This window comes from Meles meles, chromosome 1 (assembly GCF_922984935.1).
Source record: "Meles meles chromosome 1, mMelMel3.1 paternal haplotype, whole genome shotgun sequence".
Classification (NCBI taxonomy): domain Eukaryota; kingdom Metazoa; phylum Chordata; class Mammalia; order Carnivora; family Mustelidae; genus Meles; species Meles meles.
Genome location: NC_060066.1, coordinates 215714479 through 215730035, shown reverse-complemented (window position 1 = coordinate 215730035; position 15557 = coordinate 215714479). Strand labels below are relative to the sequence as shown.

Genomic DNA, 15557 nt, shown 5'->3' with positions numbered 1-15557 from the left:
CTGGTGAGCGGTCGGCCTGCAGGGAGTGCGGGAGAGCCACCCGTGGACTAGCCAAGAGGCTGCTCCCAGGAGCTCTTCCAGGGGCAGGGGCCACTGGCCATGCCGGAAGGCCAGGGTGAAGGGGGACACCAGCTCCTGTGCAGTGTGGCCCTGCTGAACCCCTTCGGCTGCGGAGAGGGCCGCCTGCAGGCCAGGGTCTCTGCATCCCTCTCAGCTGAATGGAGCTGGAAAGTCCCGCAGCTGTCACTTTAGCGCCCCCTCCCTGTCCCCCACCTGAAGGGAGCTAGCGAGGGGCCGTGAGGGAAACTCCAGCTCCTGCTGTACGTGGGGCTCTACGTTCTATGGGGCTTGCTCTTCTTCTGGCCTGCCTCCCCCCTGCTCGCTCACCTCCTGTCCTCATTCCTGCCTTCCCTCGGTGGGGACCAGCGCTTCTGCCTCGTCAGGAGGGTGACTGGCAGAGACACCTCCCCCCCCAGCTGGGGATCGTGATGGTGCGTGCCCTCCTCCACCCCTGCAGACCGCCCCCACCCCCGCGGCTGCCAAGAACCCACGTACCGCACAAGAGACAGACCCGAGGGCTGCTTGGTCAGGTTTTATTGGAAATCAGCAGAGCTGGCCGTGGGCTCCCACGGGACCGACGGTTCAAATTCTGAATTCAGATCCTGCCCCCACGCACCCACCCCCACACAGGAACCCTTTCAGGATCATGGTGGAGACCCACACCCTCCCCCCAAAGCCCACTCTGAGCCCCTGCTAGACACCCGAGTGCGCGCAGGGGCCTTGTGGCCGCGGCTTCGCGTGGCCCTTCCGTGCCCGTCCAGGCTGATGCTCGTTCCTATGAGGATACACCTTGAGTTCCGCCTTCACAAAAGGCAAATGTGCCCACGGCACGGCCCGCCTGCCAGGCCCCCTGGCCCGGCCGCAGCAGGCCCTGAAGAAAGTCTTCTACACGGGGAGGCACCGGCTGACCGAGCCCCTGACACTTACAAATATCATAGAACCCCAGGCGGCGGGGACTTCCCAGAAGCCACTTGCTGAAATGCAAACACAGAACAACCCCACGGAGTCAGACACTTGGCAGAAGGTGGCCCTGATTGTCCTAAGTGACAAGGACTCTGCAAGCACATTCTCTTGAGAATGACCCTCCTGCTGGCCCGCCAGCCTGGAGAGAGCCTTCCGGAGAAGGGGGCCTGTCCAAGCCCCAGGAGGGACAGATGGATGGCCAGAGGAGCAGGCTGGCCGGCCCTCCGGTCTTCGGGGGTGGCCACCCGCCAGGCCGGCAGGGTCACCAGGGCCGCCAGAGGCCGCAGGTGGGCTGGCGTGCCGCGACGGCGGTGGCCTTGGCGGGGGTGAGCACGGGCGGGGGCGCGGTGCCCGTGGTCTTGGGCTCCTTGGTGGGCACGGTGGGCGCGGCGGGGGGCCGCTGGAAGTGGTAGAGCAGCTTCATCTGCGTGTCGCTGGCCGCGTGCAGCGTCAGGAACTGCACGGCCTCCTGCAGGCACCAGGAGTAGCCCTCGCTGTAGTCCTGGTGCAGGCTCTTGGGGCCCGCGGCGGCGGCGGCGGCGAAGGCTGCGGCGAGACGGGGCGGCGGTGACGGGGGGCGGGGCGCGGGGCGGGGGCGGGGCGCGGCGGGGGCGCGGCTCACCTTTGCTGTGCTTCAGGTAGCTGACGGCCATCTCCAGGATGTCGGCCTTCTCCAGCTTGGAGTTGGGCTGGTGGCGCGCGAACTCCTGTTCCAGCAGAAGTCTCAGCTGCTCGATGCTGCTGTTGATGCGGTCGCGGCGCATCTTCTCCACCACGGGCTTGCGGAGCTGCGGGGACACGCGCGTCAGCCGGCGGCGGGGCGCGGGGCGCGGGGCGCGGGGCGCGGGGCGCACTTACGCGGTTTTTCTCTTTGGGGCTGAGCAGCTCCACGGCCACGGTGCTGGGGGCCATGCCTGGCGCGGAGAGGCGGCGGGCGAGCGGGCGGTGGCGGCCGGCGGGCGGGCGGGCGGGCCCTATATAGGCGCGGCGGCGGGCAGGCGCCTGGGGCCCGGGCGCCGCGGCCGTTCCCACACTCGGCGGCCAATGGCCGGGCGGGCCGCACAAAGGCGCCGGCCCATTAGCGCACGCTAAATTGCCTGTGAATTGGCGCGGGCACAATGGGCGCTCCCCGAGGAGCAGGTGGGCCGCTCCGCACAATGTCCGGGCTGTGGGAACGCGCTCGCCCTCATTAGCATCCCGGGGCCTGATGCTGGGAGCCCCGCGCCTCAATATGCTGTCTTTTCCCAGGCCTCGGGGATGGGGGCGGGGGGAGCAGGAAAGAGTGGTGCCCCCTCCCGGGTCCCCTCTCTCCCCTCCCCTTCCCCTCTCCCGGGGTCTCCCGCCGCTGGCTGGCAGAGGCTAGGTGGGGAGAAGCTCTCCGGTGAATGGGTGGGGCCGCTTCCAGTGGCTTGGGCTCCCTCCCTGACGGGGACCTGCTGCACACCCCACACCCACGCCAGGGCGGGTGGCATGGAGCGCGGGGGAAGGGGGGCAGGGGGAAGAGGGACCCACGCCTTTGGAGTCAGACCTGCTGGCTGAGGTGATAGGTCCCAGGCTGTCACCTGCAATGGGTGACTTCTTCAGGGCCGGAAAACGGGCTGCCGTGCTTCCGTGCTTCCGTGGCTTAGCTTGGGGAAGACCCAGGGTAGCAGAGCACCCGAAGTGCCCAGCGTGGGGTCTGGCACCGAGGCTCTCCCCCCGGGATCTGCTGCACCCCGTCTTCCGGGGAGCAGCCTGTCAGGCACCGGCATCTGGGGTGCCCTGCACCAGCCCGTGCTCCTCGGGGCCCCACCCTGCCCCATGCGGCAGCAGGTATGAGCACACGGTCCGCAGAGCGCAGGAGAGCCCAGGGCCCCAGGGGTGTGCTTGACACACGTGTGTGGTCACCACGCGTACGAGACGGGGGTGGGGGGAGCCTCTGCTGCCTGCTGGCCGCTGCCCAGCCTGGCGGGGACGTGTGGGGTTTGCTTTCCTTGGGCATTCTGCCAACGGGTGGGGAGGAAGGGTGCCAGGTGGCAGGCATGGGGGTCAGAGCAGGACAGGCCTGGAGCCCACACGGATGCTTCGTGAGCTCAGATGGCCCCCTAGGGCCTCCCTGGGAAAACTGGTAATCCTGGTGCCTGGCCAGCCAAGCCCAGGTCCCGCAGCTGCTTTGGGGACCGCCAGCCCTACCCTGGTTGTCCGGGAGCACCCCCTCTGCCCAGAGCGGTCATCTTGCTCTGATTCTCTGGAGTCCTGCAGGGATTGGGGGGTTCTGGGACTTCGTCCTAGGGGCCAGGCGGGACCCAGTCAGGTCCAAGGGGCAGGCAGAACCTCTGTCCCGGGAACCGGCAGGTGGCATCAGGGCACGTCAGCCAGAGTTTGAATCCAGGAACATGTCCCGGTGTGGCTGGAAATCGTGGGGCTTTAACAAGGGTCCAGTCAGATCCCCCCCCTCGGCCGGGGTCTTGGCAGGGACCCACAGCTATGACTGTCTTGCCTGGTGGACCTGCTCCAGAAACCCCCTCCCCCACTCCACCCCCACCGCATACAAGGAGCCTTTGGTTTCCCAGCAATGGGCGGAGGCGGGAAGCAGGCGGGATGGTGTCATGACAGGAGTGGCTGGGAGCCAGCTCGGGGCTGCCCTGTGGGCCAGGGGGTCACCCAACCGGGGTGTGTTAGGCTGGGGAGCTTCCAGAGGGGGACCGTCAGGTGACTTTGAAGGGGGAGCATAGGGAGCCCCTGTTCACCCCTCTGGTACCTTCTCCTCCTCCTCCTCCCTCCTAACAGCACTCCTCTTGAGGGGGACCCGGCCCGGGCTGGCTGTGGGAGGCGGGAGACCCTGGGCCGGGGCTCCTCCCTAAGCAGATGGGGCCCTGCTACAGTTTGATGCGAAGGGCAGGGACCACCTGCAGAAGCTGGGGATGATGCTGCCGGTGACCCCGCAGCCTGGGTGTCGGCTGGCAGGTCCTGTGGGCCCCAGGATGCTCCCTGGGGCCATTTTTGCAGCCCAGATGGGGCTCATGCTGGGCAGTGGGCATGTTTTGGTGTGTCCCTTGCTTGTTTATGGGCTCCCTTGGGGTGGGCTGGGGTGGGGAGGGAGAGGATGACTTTGTCGCCTATGTCTCCATTGGCCACACCCTAGAAGCTAGGGACTCAGCACCAAGAAACTGCTTAGCTAAGGGCTTGGGGAATGCAGGGGCAGGGAGCAAGCCCCAAACCCACCCCGGCCCTGGCCACAGCTGGCTAGACACAGCCGGCAAGATACGAGCCCAAGTCCATGCGAGTCCTAAGCGCCTGGCTGCTAGACGCGGGGGTCCCAGGGCCCTGACCACGAGTGGGGGCCGCCCGCGGGCCAGGCCCTCCCGCTCCCTGTCTCGCTTCTTCCTGCTTCAGAGGGGCATTTGGCTAAGGCTTGTGTCCTGCCCTCACCCCCCTTCCCCAAGCTGGCTCTTGGTCCAAGGGAGACACGTGCAGGAGACGTGGTCCGGCTCCCACCACCCCCCAGCTGCCCGCCCGCCCGCAGTGGGCCCACGGTGAGTGGGCTGCCTCCTCCTTCCCTCCTCCCCCTGAGCTGGAGCAGCTTTGGTCCATTTGTCAGTTGTGGGAGATATGAAACGAACGGTGTTCAATCCCGGCGAGGCCGGAGAGAGCCTGGCTCCCTCCCTGCGTGCGGGCCAGATGGCAGCTCTGAGCCCTCCAAGGCACACGCCTGGCCTTTGTGGGCCGTTTAACACTATGAATGGGGCCAAAGTGTGGGAAACTCCTTGGGCTCTTGGCTCACACCACCCGAGGGGGCTGGCCCACCAGGCCTGGGGGAGGGGGTGCGGGTGGGCGGGGGAGGGGAGGGCTGAGGCTCGCTCTGGGCTGGCGGGCTTGGCGCAGAGCAACGGGGAATGCAGGGGATGGTCAGGTCTTCCGACTTGCTTGTCCCCGACAGCTGGGCGGGGGGGGCTCCTTTCTCCAGCTGGGACTTTGAGGGGGAGGGAGAGTTTGTCCTGCCCCCCACCCTGGAGACCTCAGGAAGTCTGGGGTGAGGTGAGGGAGAAACAGCCCCTGAGGGAAGATGCCTGGCTGCGGATGTGGGGGCTCCCCTAGTTGGGCTGATTATGCTAGAATAGGAATCTGGGACCATAACTCCTTTCTGAATGACACCCCACCCCCAGGGTGACTGCATGGGGGAGGCCTCCAGGGGCGTTCGCTCCTGAGGCTGGAGCAGGAGAGCACTTGCAGGGAAAGTGAAATGGGGCGCCCGCCATGGGAGCGGCGTGGGGTTCCCCAGAAATCCAGCGGGGAGCCACCACGTGGTCCAGAAGCTCGTCATCTGGGCATGCGCCCCGAAGACCCGGGTGCAGGGGCTGAGCGCTGTGCCCCCACGTCCACGGCAGCCGCGCTCACGAGGGCCCAGCGGTGGAAGCGGTCCCGGGGTCCGGGCGGCCGGACGGAGGTGCAGAACCGGGTCCCTCCGTGTGACGGACGGTTACCCAGCCTGAGCAAGCCGCTCCCCACAGCACAGGCCCCGCAGGACTCCCTGCCCCGCGGCTCCAGCGGGAGTCGGATCGCGGAGACAGAAAGTGGCAGGGTGGGTGCCACAGGTCGGGGGGCTAGTGTTTCCTGCGGGCAGACGTCCGTCTGGGAGATGGAACGTCCTGGAGACGGACGGTGGGGACGGGCGCACGACTGACTGCGCTTCGCGCCCGGAGCCGTCCCCTTAGCGGTAAGAACCGCGAATTTCACGTGAGGCGTGTTGCACGACACACAGAGATGTTTTTAAAGGAGGCCGACGGTTTGCTCCGTGGGAGCCCAGGGAACGCTGCGGCCGCACGGGAGACGCGTCTTGGGGTAGCGCCCAGCTCCCTCCCGCGCCGCCCGGGCTACGGGGTGACCCTGATAACTGGGGGTCGGAGGTCAGGCGTGAGGCGTCCCTGCCACGTGGAGAGGCCTGCGCCGGCCCCGGAGCCTGCGCCTTCCCCATGGGCCAGGCCTGGAGACAGACCGCGAGCGAAGTCTCCCGGCGGCTCCAGAACGCAGGCTGGTGTCGGCGGGTGCTGCGCCGTGTCCGGGAGTGCCGTGTGTCCAAGGGCACCGTGTCCGAGGTCTCCGAGTCCGAGGGTGCCAGGTCCGAGGTCACCGTGTGGCTTTCCTGGGTGCAGCCCTTCTCCACGCACCCCGTCTGCACGGCCTTCCGGAGGTTGGTTCGGAAAGTGGCTGGAGGGCCGGGGAATGCCGTGAGGGACCCCCGTGCCCGCCCTCCGGGAGCTGGGTGCCACTGGGTTCCTCCCATTGGCGCCTGGGCCTGCAGGACACATGCACTGCCACGAAGGTGCATTGTGGGAGCTGGCGGCTGTGCACCCCACTCCGTTTGGGGGTACCCTGGAGGCCGTGGCCACCTCCCGGCCAGGAGGAGCCCCAGCCTCTGTGGCCTTAGCTCCCTGCACCCCTGCCCCATGCCGAAGAACTGGACACAGAGATGGGCGCCCTCTCTCCTCCTCCCTTCCCCTCCGTACTGCGGGGTTTCCTCCCCTTGCAGGGGCACAGACACCTGGGCCCACGGGGCTAAGAGGGTCCTGAGGCCCGGCCTCCACCCAGGGGCGGGGGGGGCAGGAAACCCTCACAGGTAGGGGGTAACGTGGCGAGGTGTACATCTAAGACCGGCCGGCACTCCGGCTGGACACCCACTTGACGTTGGCCGAGAAGTCGCGGGAAAGCTCCCCGGTGCCGGTGGTCTGGGGCACACACTGGTTAGCTTGTGTGACACACACAGGGGTTGGTTTCCATTATGCCTGTTGCCCGGATTCTCTGGAGCGAGCGTCAGACCTCCTGTGGCTTCTAAGAGCGCGCGCGCACACCTGGGCTCGGCATCTTGCAGAGGGCGAAGGGCGGGCCCACTGATGCTTCTTGAAAGAGCTGTGGACTTCAGGAATGGAGGGGGAGATGGGGGTGCCCAGCAAGGTCTTCCTGGAGGAGGAGAGGCCTGAGCAGTCCTTGGCGGGATAGCGGGCATGTTCCAGATAAGGGACGGCAGACACTGCCGGGCAAGGAGAATGGCGGGATCCGGGCTTGGCAGGGTGGGGGCAGTTGAAAAAGGGACCAGCGTCTCCAAGTCTGGCTGGAAGGGGTTCCCCCGCCTGTGTGTGCTCAACCCAGTGTGTGTGCCTCTGTGTACGTGCCCTGGGCTCCGGGAATAAAGGGCCCGGCCCTGGCTCCCTGGCCCCTCAGCTTGGCCCCCTCTCCTTGGCAGGTCAGTGTGTAGACACAGCTCTGGTCCCAGCTGGGTCACTCCTTCCCAGCGCCGTCGCGCTGCCCAAGTGTTAGAGGCCCCTGTGGAAGAAGGTTCACGCTGGGCTGAGCGCTGCTCTGTGCCCCCTGGTCGGGAACAGGTGGACCTTGGCCCTGGGGGGCGTGTGGGGGAAGGCCCTATCGACAACTTGTCTCCTGCACTGTTGGGCGGGGGCAGTACTGTCTTTTGTGAAGTGCCCGTACCCCTCTGGTTCTGTGCCTGGCTCCCGCAGCGTCCCACGCACACGGACACACGCGCTCCCCATAGATGCTCTCCCTGGGCCTTTCGGCAGTGCCTGGGGGGCAGTGGGGACCGGGGGGATTGCTCTCGGAGCGTGTTCACCATGGACGCTGGGGGGCGGGTGTAGGGGGCAAGTGGAGGCTGAGGCCAGGCTCTGCCCTTGGTGTTATGGTGAACTCGCGCTGGACTTTCCCGCGCCTCACTTCACCTCTGTGCGGTGGGCTTTCCCCGCGGAGACCGCCCGGTGCAGGCACTGGTTCTAGGTCGCTGGAGATGACCAAGGGTGGCCACAGGTGGCCCAGGGGGGCACTGCGCAGAGGAGAGCAGTGCCCGCCCCTCCTGGCCCACTTGGCCTGGCCCAGAAGGAGACCCCATTGCTGGGGCTGAAGGCGTGGGGTTGCCTGCGATTCTCGTCTGAGCAGAGGCCAGTGTACTGAATCGGGGTCACCACGTCAGGGGCTCGAGGCTGTCCACACACCCTTGTCTGTACACACACCTCTCCTTCCGCGATGGGCGGGGTCCCCGGGAGTCGGAGCTCCGAGCAGGGAAGGACGGCGTGTGAGTCCCCATGAGGCGGGCCGGGCTGGGCCTCATTCATGGAATGCTGGGGCTCAGGTCACAGACCTGCCAGCTCCGTCCGTCTGTGCTCCGGGGGGCTGAAACCCTTCTGTGGAAGCTGCCCTTGGACAGCTGTCCAGCTGTGAATTTGGCCTCCGTCCTTACTCCTGGGGGCCTGGGGTGACCTGGCTCCTCCCCTGGGCAGTGGGGGTGCTCACTCCAGCCTCTGCACCCACACTTCTCTCAGCCCGTCAAAACCGGGCTCTACCCTGCAACCTGACTGGGGGAGGGCAGGCCGTCCCGTGGTCTCCGAGGCTCCCGCTCTTCATGGGGGGCAGGGATCACACATGAACAGCAGTCCCACCGAGTTCCCAGGCCAGACTTGGGGACCCCAGGCTTTGTGGGCCAGAGCAGGCCCCGTGTTCCTAAATGGAGGGTGCAGGAGCTGGGAGAGCTCAGACCCTAGGCTTGACCAGCCCCAGCCTCCGGGGCTCAGTTTCCCCAGCGGAAAGAGGAGCAAGGGCGGACGTGCAGAGGCGGGCGGTGTGGGAAAGCGCTGAGCCCTTGAGTCTCATGGGCCCCCTCCGGATTAGGGGCCTCTCTGGTCCACGTGGCCGCACCCCACCCCACCCCCGTGGCCGGGGGCAGGCCCAGGTCGCAGTCCAAAGCTGGTTAAAACCCTGCCGTGTCAGAGAGCAGCTCGCTCCCAACCTCTGAAAGGCAGACAAGCCCTTTATTGCTCTATTATAACGCGGGGCCAGATGGTCTTTTGGGAGTCGTCCCCCCTCCCGCCCCCCGTGGCCGCCCCCATTCATTCAAAAGCAGAGCCCAGCACTAATGCTGAGGGGTGGGGGGCCCGGGCACGCTTCCGCGGCGGCCGCAGTGTGGGAACCACAGGCCAGCACGAACCGCATGCAGGAGGGGCGTGTGGGGACCCCATGCCTGGTTCTGGAGGCCAGCCGGCCCGCGGGCCCTGCCAGGGTGTCTCTCCGCTGGGAGAGCCGGGGTGGGGCTCTTAACCCGTCCCCAGCTTGGCTTCCTGTAAACCGCGATGACGACGGTGCCGCCTGAGGTTTGGGGAGACCAGGCTGAGCACCGGGGTGCGCATCGGGCGCTGCGCTGTGTCTGTGTCTCCCCGAGAACGCAGTCACGTGTTCAAACCCGTGAACAAACAGCCAAAGAAGGAAAATGTTTTGTGACACATGAAAATGACATGAAACTCAAATTGAGCATCAGTGAGTAACACGTCGGGGGCACGCGCCAGGCACACCCCTCCCTGATCGGGGGCTGCCCTCCCGATCCGAGGCAGCGGGGAGCAGGGGGGCGGGTCAGCCTGATGCCCCTGGGCCTGTCCCGGAGGTGGGGGGCACCTGCTCCGTGTGGATTGTCTGCACGGTGCTGACCTCCGTCCTCACTCCCCATGGGGGGGCCCGCACCCGCCTGCCCTGCTCCTCTGGGGCTGCTGTGGGACCCCTGCTGTGCCAAGGCTCAGTGTCACCGCACCTATGTGCACGGGCAAGGACACGGGGGACCAGTCTATCCCAAGCTGCACGTTGGGAGCTGAGGCCAGACTGGAGCCTGGGGAGGGCAGGTGCGGCGGCTGCTTCTCCCACAGAAAGGGCGGGAGCAGGTTCCTGGATCTGGTCCTGCTTCCGTCACTCAGCCTCTCTGTCAACCACTGTGCTTCCTCCGGGGTCTAGGCTGGGGGTGGGGGACCGTCCCTCACACCCGGTGGACCAGCCCAGGCCCTCGGAGCAGGTCCTCGCTCCCTCTCCCTAAGTTCGCTTCCTGCCCAGTCTGACCCCCATTTGCCTCTTGGGTCCTGGACTGGCGGGTCCTACCCCCTTGCTCCACCAAGCTCCAGCCTGTGGGCCTGCTGGACACTGGGCTGGCCTGCCCTGGGCCTCGGGTTCCCCATCTGACGGTGGAAGGGTTGGCCTGGCTGGGGGTTAGAGAGCACCCCCTGCTCAAGTCATCTGGGACTCCCCAAATCAGCAGCAAGCCAGCAGCAGAGGGCTGGGGGGGCAACAAATTTGCCCACAAATGATGGGGCAAGAGAAGGCAAAGTGACCCATGGGGGGTCGGGGGGGGGGGTCTGGCAGCTTAGTTACCTGGGAAGCCGCTGGGGGAAGCAGAGGGGGCCTGGGCAGCTCTGGGCGTGGTTGTCACAGAGTGACACACTGACGCAGCCCCCCCCATCTGAGGATGGCAGGAAGAGCCAAGAACCATCCCCGCTGGGACCTCTGCTTCCCAGGCACCGTGGGGGCCTGAAGGGTCGCAGATGAGGGTCCAGGCTCCGTGCTCCCCAGGGTCATGCCTCACTCATCCTTGGACCCTCCCCCCACAGGACCCCTGTCCTGACTCCAGATGACTTCATCAACGTTCCTTTTGGCTACCTGCCCGGGATCCTCCCTCCCCCCCACTGTAACGGTAGTCGGGCGTCGGGCTGGCCGTCGGGGGCACAGGGCCCAGCCTGGCGCAGGGACCCATCGGGGAGGCTCAGCACCAGCTCATTGGGCACACCTGATGCTCCGTGCGGCCGCTGGGCTGGGGTCTCCTTCGACCCCGCAGGACCCAACACCGAGTCCACGAGGGAGGCTCGAGGGCCCAGCCAGTCCCGGGATCCTGGTCAGCCTCGAGCTTAGGGGAGGAAGCGAGACCAAGGTTGCCCACCCCCTGCTGGGCAATAATTACCCTCGTTCAGTGGCTGCTGGTGCCAGGCAGAGGCCCAAGCCTGGCCCTGGGGCAGGGTGTGGGGGAGGTGGGCGAAGCCGCCAGAGTCGGGCCCTTCCTACTCCGCTTGTCCCCCACGTCGGGCAGTGACCTCACAGGCAGTCTCCTGCCCCAGCCCCCAGGACTGAGGTGGCTCCAGCGAGCGCCTGCCTGTCCCTGGGCTCGGACCCATGAGGCAGACCTCACCTTCCCTGCAGCTCCCTCAAGGGAGAGAGCGGGCAGCCCCCCAGCCCCTCGGCCCATTTCTCTTGGTGTGAAACAGGGCGTGAGGGCGTCTCGGTGGTCGTACGGGGTGCAGGGCCCCGCCGGCCTGACGCCATGCGGGGAGGCCCGGGGATTGGGGGGGCACGCGGGCTGAGGTGGCAGGCCCCGGCCCGCAGCCCTGCAGCCCTGCCCGCCCCCAAGCCAGAGGAGAATTCAGGCGGGCCAGAGGGCCTCCCGGGGCGGCTTCCCACACCGCGCCTGCCGCGGACATTCATCTGCACAAAAGGCGCGTGCTGGCTTTGTGTGCGAGCGCTGGGCCCAGAGGCCATCTGGGGAGCACTGGGAGCCGGGCGGGGCGCCCCCAGGCTGCCTTCAAAGGTTGGGGCAGCAGCAGCTCCTGAACCGCACGCTGGAGGGTCGCACATCTGGCCCGGCCGGTGCCTTCCCGTGTCCGCAGCCTTCAGCCGTCCCCGCGCCCCGGGCCTGGCAGCGCTGGCCCAAGCACGGGACAAAGGGGAATGCGGGCCGCCCGCCCCTTCTGACTGCTGCCCCGGGGCGCTCCTGCCAGAGGCCCTCAGCGCTGCTTGGGGTGCTGATCCAGCGCCACTGCGTTGTCGCTGGGCTCTCAGGGCCTCAGTTTCTTCATCTGTAAAATGGGGCCAGTAACAGTCCGTGTGAGGCAGGTGCGGAGGAGGAAGGCAGTGGGTGAAGGCAGAGCGTTCAGGAGGCCTCCCCGCGGGGCTGCTGGTATTAACGTCCCCGCGCCTGGCGTCCCCACGCTGGCTCCGCTAGGCCTTTGCTTGGCCACCCCACTCCATTTGGAGCATGACCCCTGCCCAAGCTCCGGGCTGCCTGGGAGCTGGCCACTGGAGTGGCTTTCAGGGGCCAAAGTGCACCCAGGACAGCGTGAGAGCTAGGCCTGGGTCTGGGCCCTGCACTGTTGTCTTGCCTCCCCCTCAGGAGTCTGAGCGGGTCCAGGAAGATAATGTGCCCTGCTCAGCCGGTATGCAGTAGGTGCTAAATGAGTGCACAGTTCCTTGCCACATCCTCCCTGTCCAGGTCCTTCAGGAACCCAAGTCTGACCTCAGCCCTGGGCCTGCCGCAAGTTGGCCCAGCTGTGGCCCAGCTGCCCGCGGCCAGGATAAGGGCTGTCAGCCCTGAGCGAACTCTCCCGCCACCACCCCCATGAAGGCCAGAGGCCTGGACAAGCTGGAGGGGCGAGGTGGGTGGGGGCTCCTCGAAGGTCCTTCCCGGCACGGGGCAGTTCTGAGTCTAGCAGCTGGGCTGGTGGGGGGCAGGGAGCCAGGCGTCCCAGGGGCTCTGCCTTCAGGGGCCCTCCCTTGTTGAGGGACTCTGGGGCCAGTGCTTGGTAGACAGGACCTCTGGGGGGCCCCCACCCCCTCCTCTGCTGGGGGGGACATCCTTGAGAGGGTGTCCTGCTGGCCCCGAGATAATCCGGGCTTTGGAGAGGGTGTGAGAGGCTGCCAGCCGACTTTCCCACAGCCCCACATAAAGGGCCGGCCGCCAGCTGCTCTCCCACAAAAGGCTCCCAGCCATTCAGGGCCTGGAGGCAGGCGGGGCAAGCAGAGGGGCAGCCTGGGTCTACCTGGCCACCCCCAAGCGAAGCCTCCGTGGGGCAGCGCCTGCCTGCTGACCGTCAAAGGGCCCGGGAGGTCCCTGGGATGGGGGCTGGGGAGCCACGTGTCAGCCCCTCAACCCCATCCTGCCCCCGGCTGGCACCACTCCTGGGCCTCTCGCTCATCCTGGGCAACCAGCCCCACCACCCTTCCCCCGCCACCTACCCTGGCCCTGCCTCATCCCCTCCTGGCACCCCTGCTCCTGAGCCTGGCTGCACGGTGCTCCCCCCCCCAATGCATCCTGCCAGGCCGTGTGGTAGGGACAGAGGGCTGGCAAGACTGCCCCCGCCCTGAACTTAGCTTCCTCTCTGAGGTGCAGGACGGCCTTTCCTCCTCCCTGGGCTAGTGGAAAAGCCTCCTGAGATCCATCGTTTAAAAATACTGGGTCCCAGGGAGGCAGGGGTGGGAAACTCATGCACTTCCCACCCCCCGGGGAATTAACTGTCCAGAGCACCTCCGATGATGACCTTGTAATGTGAGGACCAGACTGGCGGATGGAGGAGACGCTCAGAGGGCTTCCCGGAAGAGGTGGCCAGCTGGAGCTTGGCCTTTCCGAATGCGAGATGAGGTTGGGGTTTTCCAGGGGCCGTGCCCTGGCACACTCGAGGGGCATGGTGCTGGCCAGCTCCCCGTCTCTGATGTGCACGTTGTTCCCACATCTCAAGCTGCTCCTGCAGCGGCCTTCGTCCCCGGGTGAGTGTGGTCAGGCCCAGCAGGTGCCTGGCTGGAGACCTGTCAGGTGTGCGGGGTTGGAGAGGCCCAGGGGAGAGACCAAGCATGGCTCCTGAGAGCAGGCAGTGATCAGAGAGCGACTTTTGACCTGTGCTGGGAGGGTGGGGTCCCCAAGCTGAGCCCCCAGGGACCACAGCTTCCCGGGGCCTCTGTCGCCTGGACCGCTGGCGGCTGCTCTGGGAGGGTCTGACAGCAGGGACTTGGTGGCAGGGCAAGTCCCAGCTAGTGCCCCACGTGTCTCCCCCCCCCCCACCTGCTGGGGGCAGGGACATCATTATCCCAGCCCAGCGGCGGGAGGGGGGGGCTTGGGGGGGCGGCTGTTCTTTGTCCAGGCTTGGCCGCTGATTGGCGGCAGAGCGTGGGAAGGCACGCGCCCCTCAGGCCCCACCACCCTGCCCCGCATAAAGACCCTACCAGCACCTAGCCGCCTCCACAGCCTCCCACCACCCTCCAGCCGTGGACGCCTGGCGGCAGGCACAGCCCCGGCACAGCCCCTGTTCACCCTCAGAATGAAGACTGGCTGGAGTCTGGGGACCGCTGGTTGGGGGTGGGGGTACGGTCCGGGCGGGGCTAGCAGACGCCCTGGGCCCCTTCCCTGGCCTCCCTTGTGTTTGAGAAGTTTGCGGGCACCAGCCCAGCCCTGAGCTGGAGAAGGGACAGCGTGGAGACAGGGGGCAACATCCCGGGTGAGCGCCGCCCGGGGCTGGTGGAGGATGGGGGGCTGGGGGCGCCAGCTAGGAAGGGTGTCCCCCAGGGCAGCCCCCGCCCCCCGCCTGTGTGCCCCGCCCGCTCACCTGCCGCGCTCAGTCTCCACAGCCCGGGAGCCCCGCCGCAGCCCCGCCAGCACCTTGAGCGGACCTCGGGGAAGGCGAGCTTTTGCACGCTCCAGGCGCGGAGGGACACCCCGGCCAGGGGGCAGAGCGCGCCCCACGCGAGAGCGGCGAGCGAGTGCAGCCCCCGCTCTCAAGGTGGCCGTGACTTTGCCAGGCCGCTGGGACCCAGAGGAGAAGGCTGGTGTGGCTGGACACTTTGTGTCCTCCCGTTTCCTGACAGCCCAGCCTGCTGGCCCGGTGCGGGCAGCGGCCGCTAACAGGAGGGGTCCTGGGGGCGAGGGCTCTGGGTGTTACAAGGTCCGTAAGTGGTCGTGACTGGGGCGGTGCGGGGCGCGCGGAGGCTGCGGAGGCGGTGCCGGGCGCGCTAGGACGGCTGCGGCCGCGGGACCTCCGTGCCTTCCAGGATGACGGAGGACGGGAGGCTTCCTGCGGGAGGGCGAGCGAGTGGGAGGGCCGCGCGCTGGCAGGGCGAGGCCGCGTGCTGGAGCCGTACCCCGGGGCTGCAGGTGTCTGGGGCGGGCGGGGTGGCGGTGCGCGTGCCTGGAGCACCGCGGAGCTGGCAGAGAGCGGCTGGTCTGCAGCCCCGCCTGGGCCTCTGCGCCCTCCCGGGAGGCGGACGGAGTCTGGGCCCCGCCCAGGCTGCGCGGACCGATCCGCCCCCTCCTGGGGCGCCCGCCCCGCCCCGCCCCGCCCCACAGGCTTCTTTCCTGGACCGCGGGTCAAGGGCAGCCCGCGCCCCCGGCTCCGGCCGACCGGGAAGACCCTCTGGGTGTGCCGAGCCCGCGGCGGCTCCTCTCCTCCCTGGGCCGCCTCGGGGTGTCTCCCGTTGACTCTGAGCCCCCGTGGGGCAGGCAGTGTGCCAGCCCCCCAGGTCGTGGGCCCCGCAGTCGCAGCAGCACTGAGGCAGGGGCCTCAGTGTCCCCATTTCACGGAGGAGCCTGCGGCGGCGGCACCGGGGGTCCGGGTGGGCGGGGGCCTCTCCGCAGCCCGGGCTGGCGCTGTGCCGGGGGCGCCCCGCGCTTCCCGCCGGTGCCCCAGACGTCGCCCCGCGTTTGTTCCCGGGACAAGCACCGCCTCCCCCAGCGGCACCGCGGCGGAGAGGCTGCCTGGTCCCGGGCCCAGCCTGGGTCGCGCGCTGAGCGGGAGAAGCACGCGCTCCCCGTCTCCGAGGCCGCTGCGGAGGGGCGGGCAGGCGCCTCCGGGGGACGGAGCGCAGGGCTGGGCTCTGCTGCCCCCTGGTGTCCTGCGACCCCGCCGTGGGGGAGGCCCGGCGGCTGCTGGCCTCCGCAGCTCCGCGGAGGCTCGTGTCCCCCCAGCGGAGGGGAAGGCGGCGGGTCC

At 67.9% G+C, this 15557-nt stretch overlaps 1 protein-coding gene across 1 annotated transcript; it reads right to left on the bottom strand.

The window, feature by feature from the left end:
• Positions 1 to 620: 620 nt before the first annotated feature.
• Positions 621 to 1964, bottom strand: HES5 (hes family bHLH transcription factor 5). Its single transcript, XM_046024473.1, has 3 exons — positions 1882 to 1964; positions 1646 to 1811; positions 621 to 1569 (listed from the first exon to the last, which is right to left on the bottom strand). Exons 1-3 carry the CDS (start codon positions 1933 to 1935, stop codon positions 1286 to 1288), a joined length of 504 nt encoding a protein of 167 aa, XP_045880429.1. The 5' UTR covers positions 1936 to 1964; the 3' UTR covers positions 621 to 1285.
• Between the last annotated feature and the right edge of the window lie 13593 nt (positions 1965 to 15557).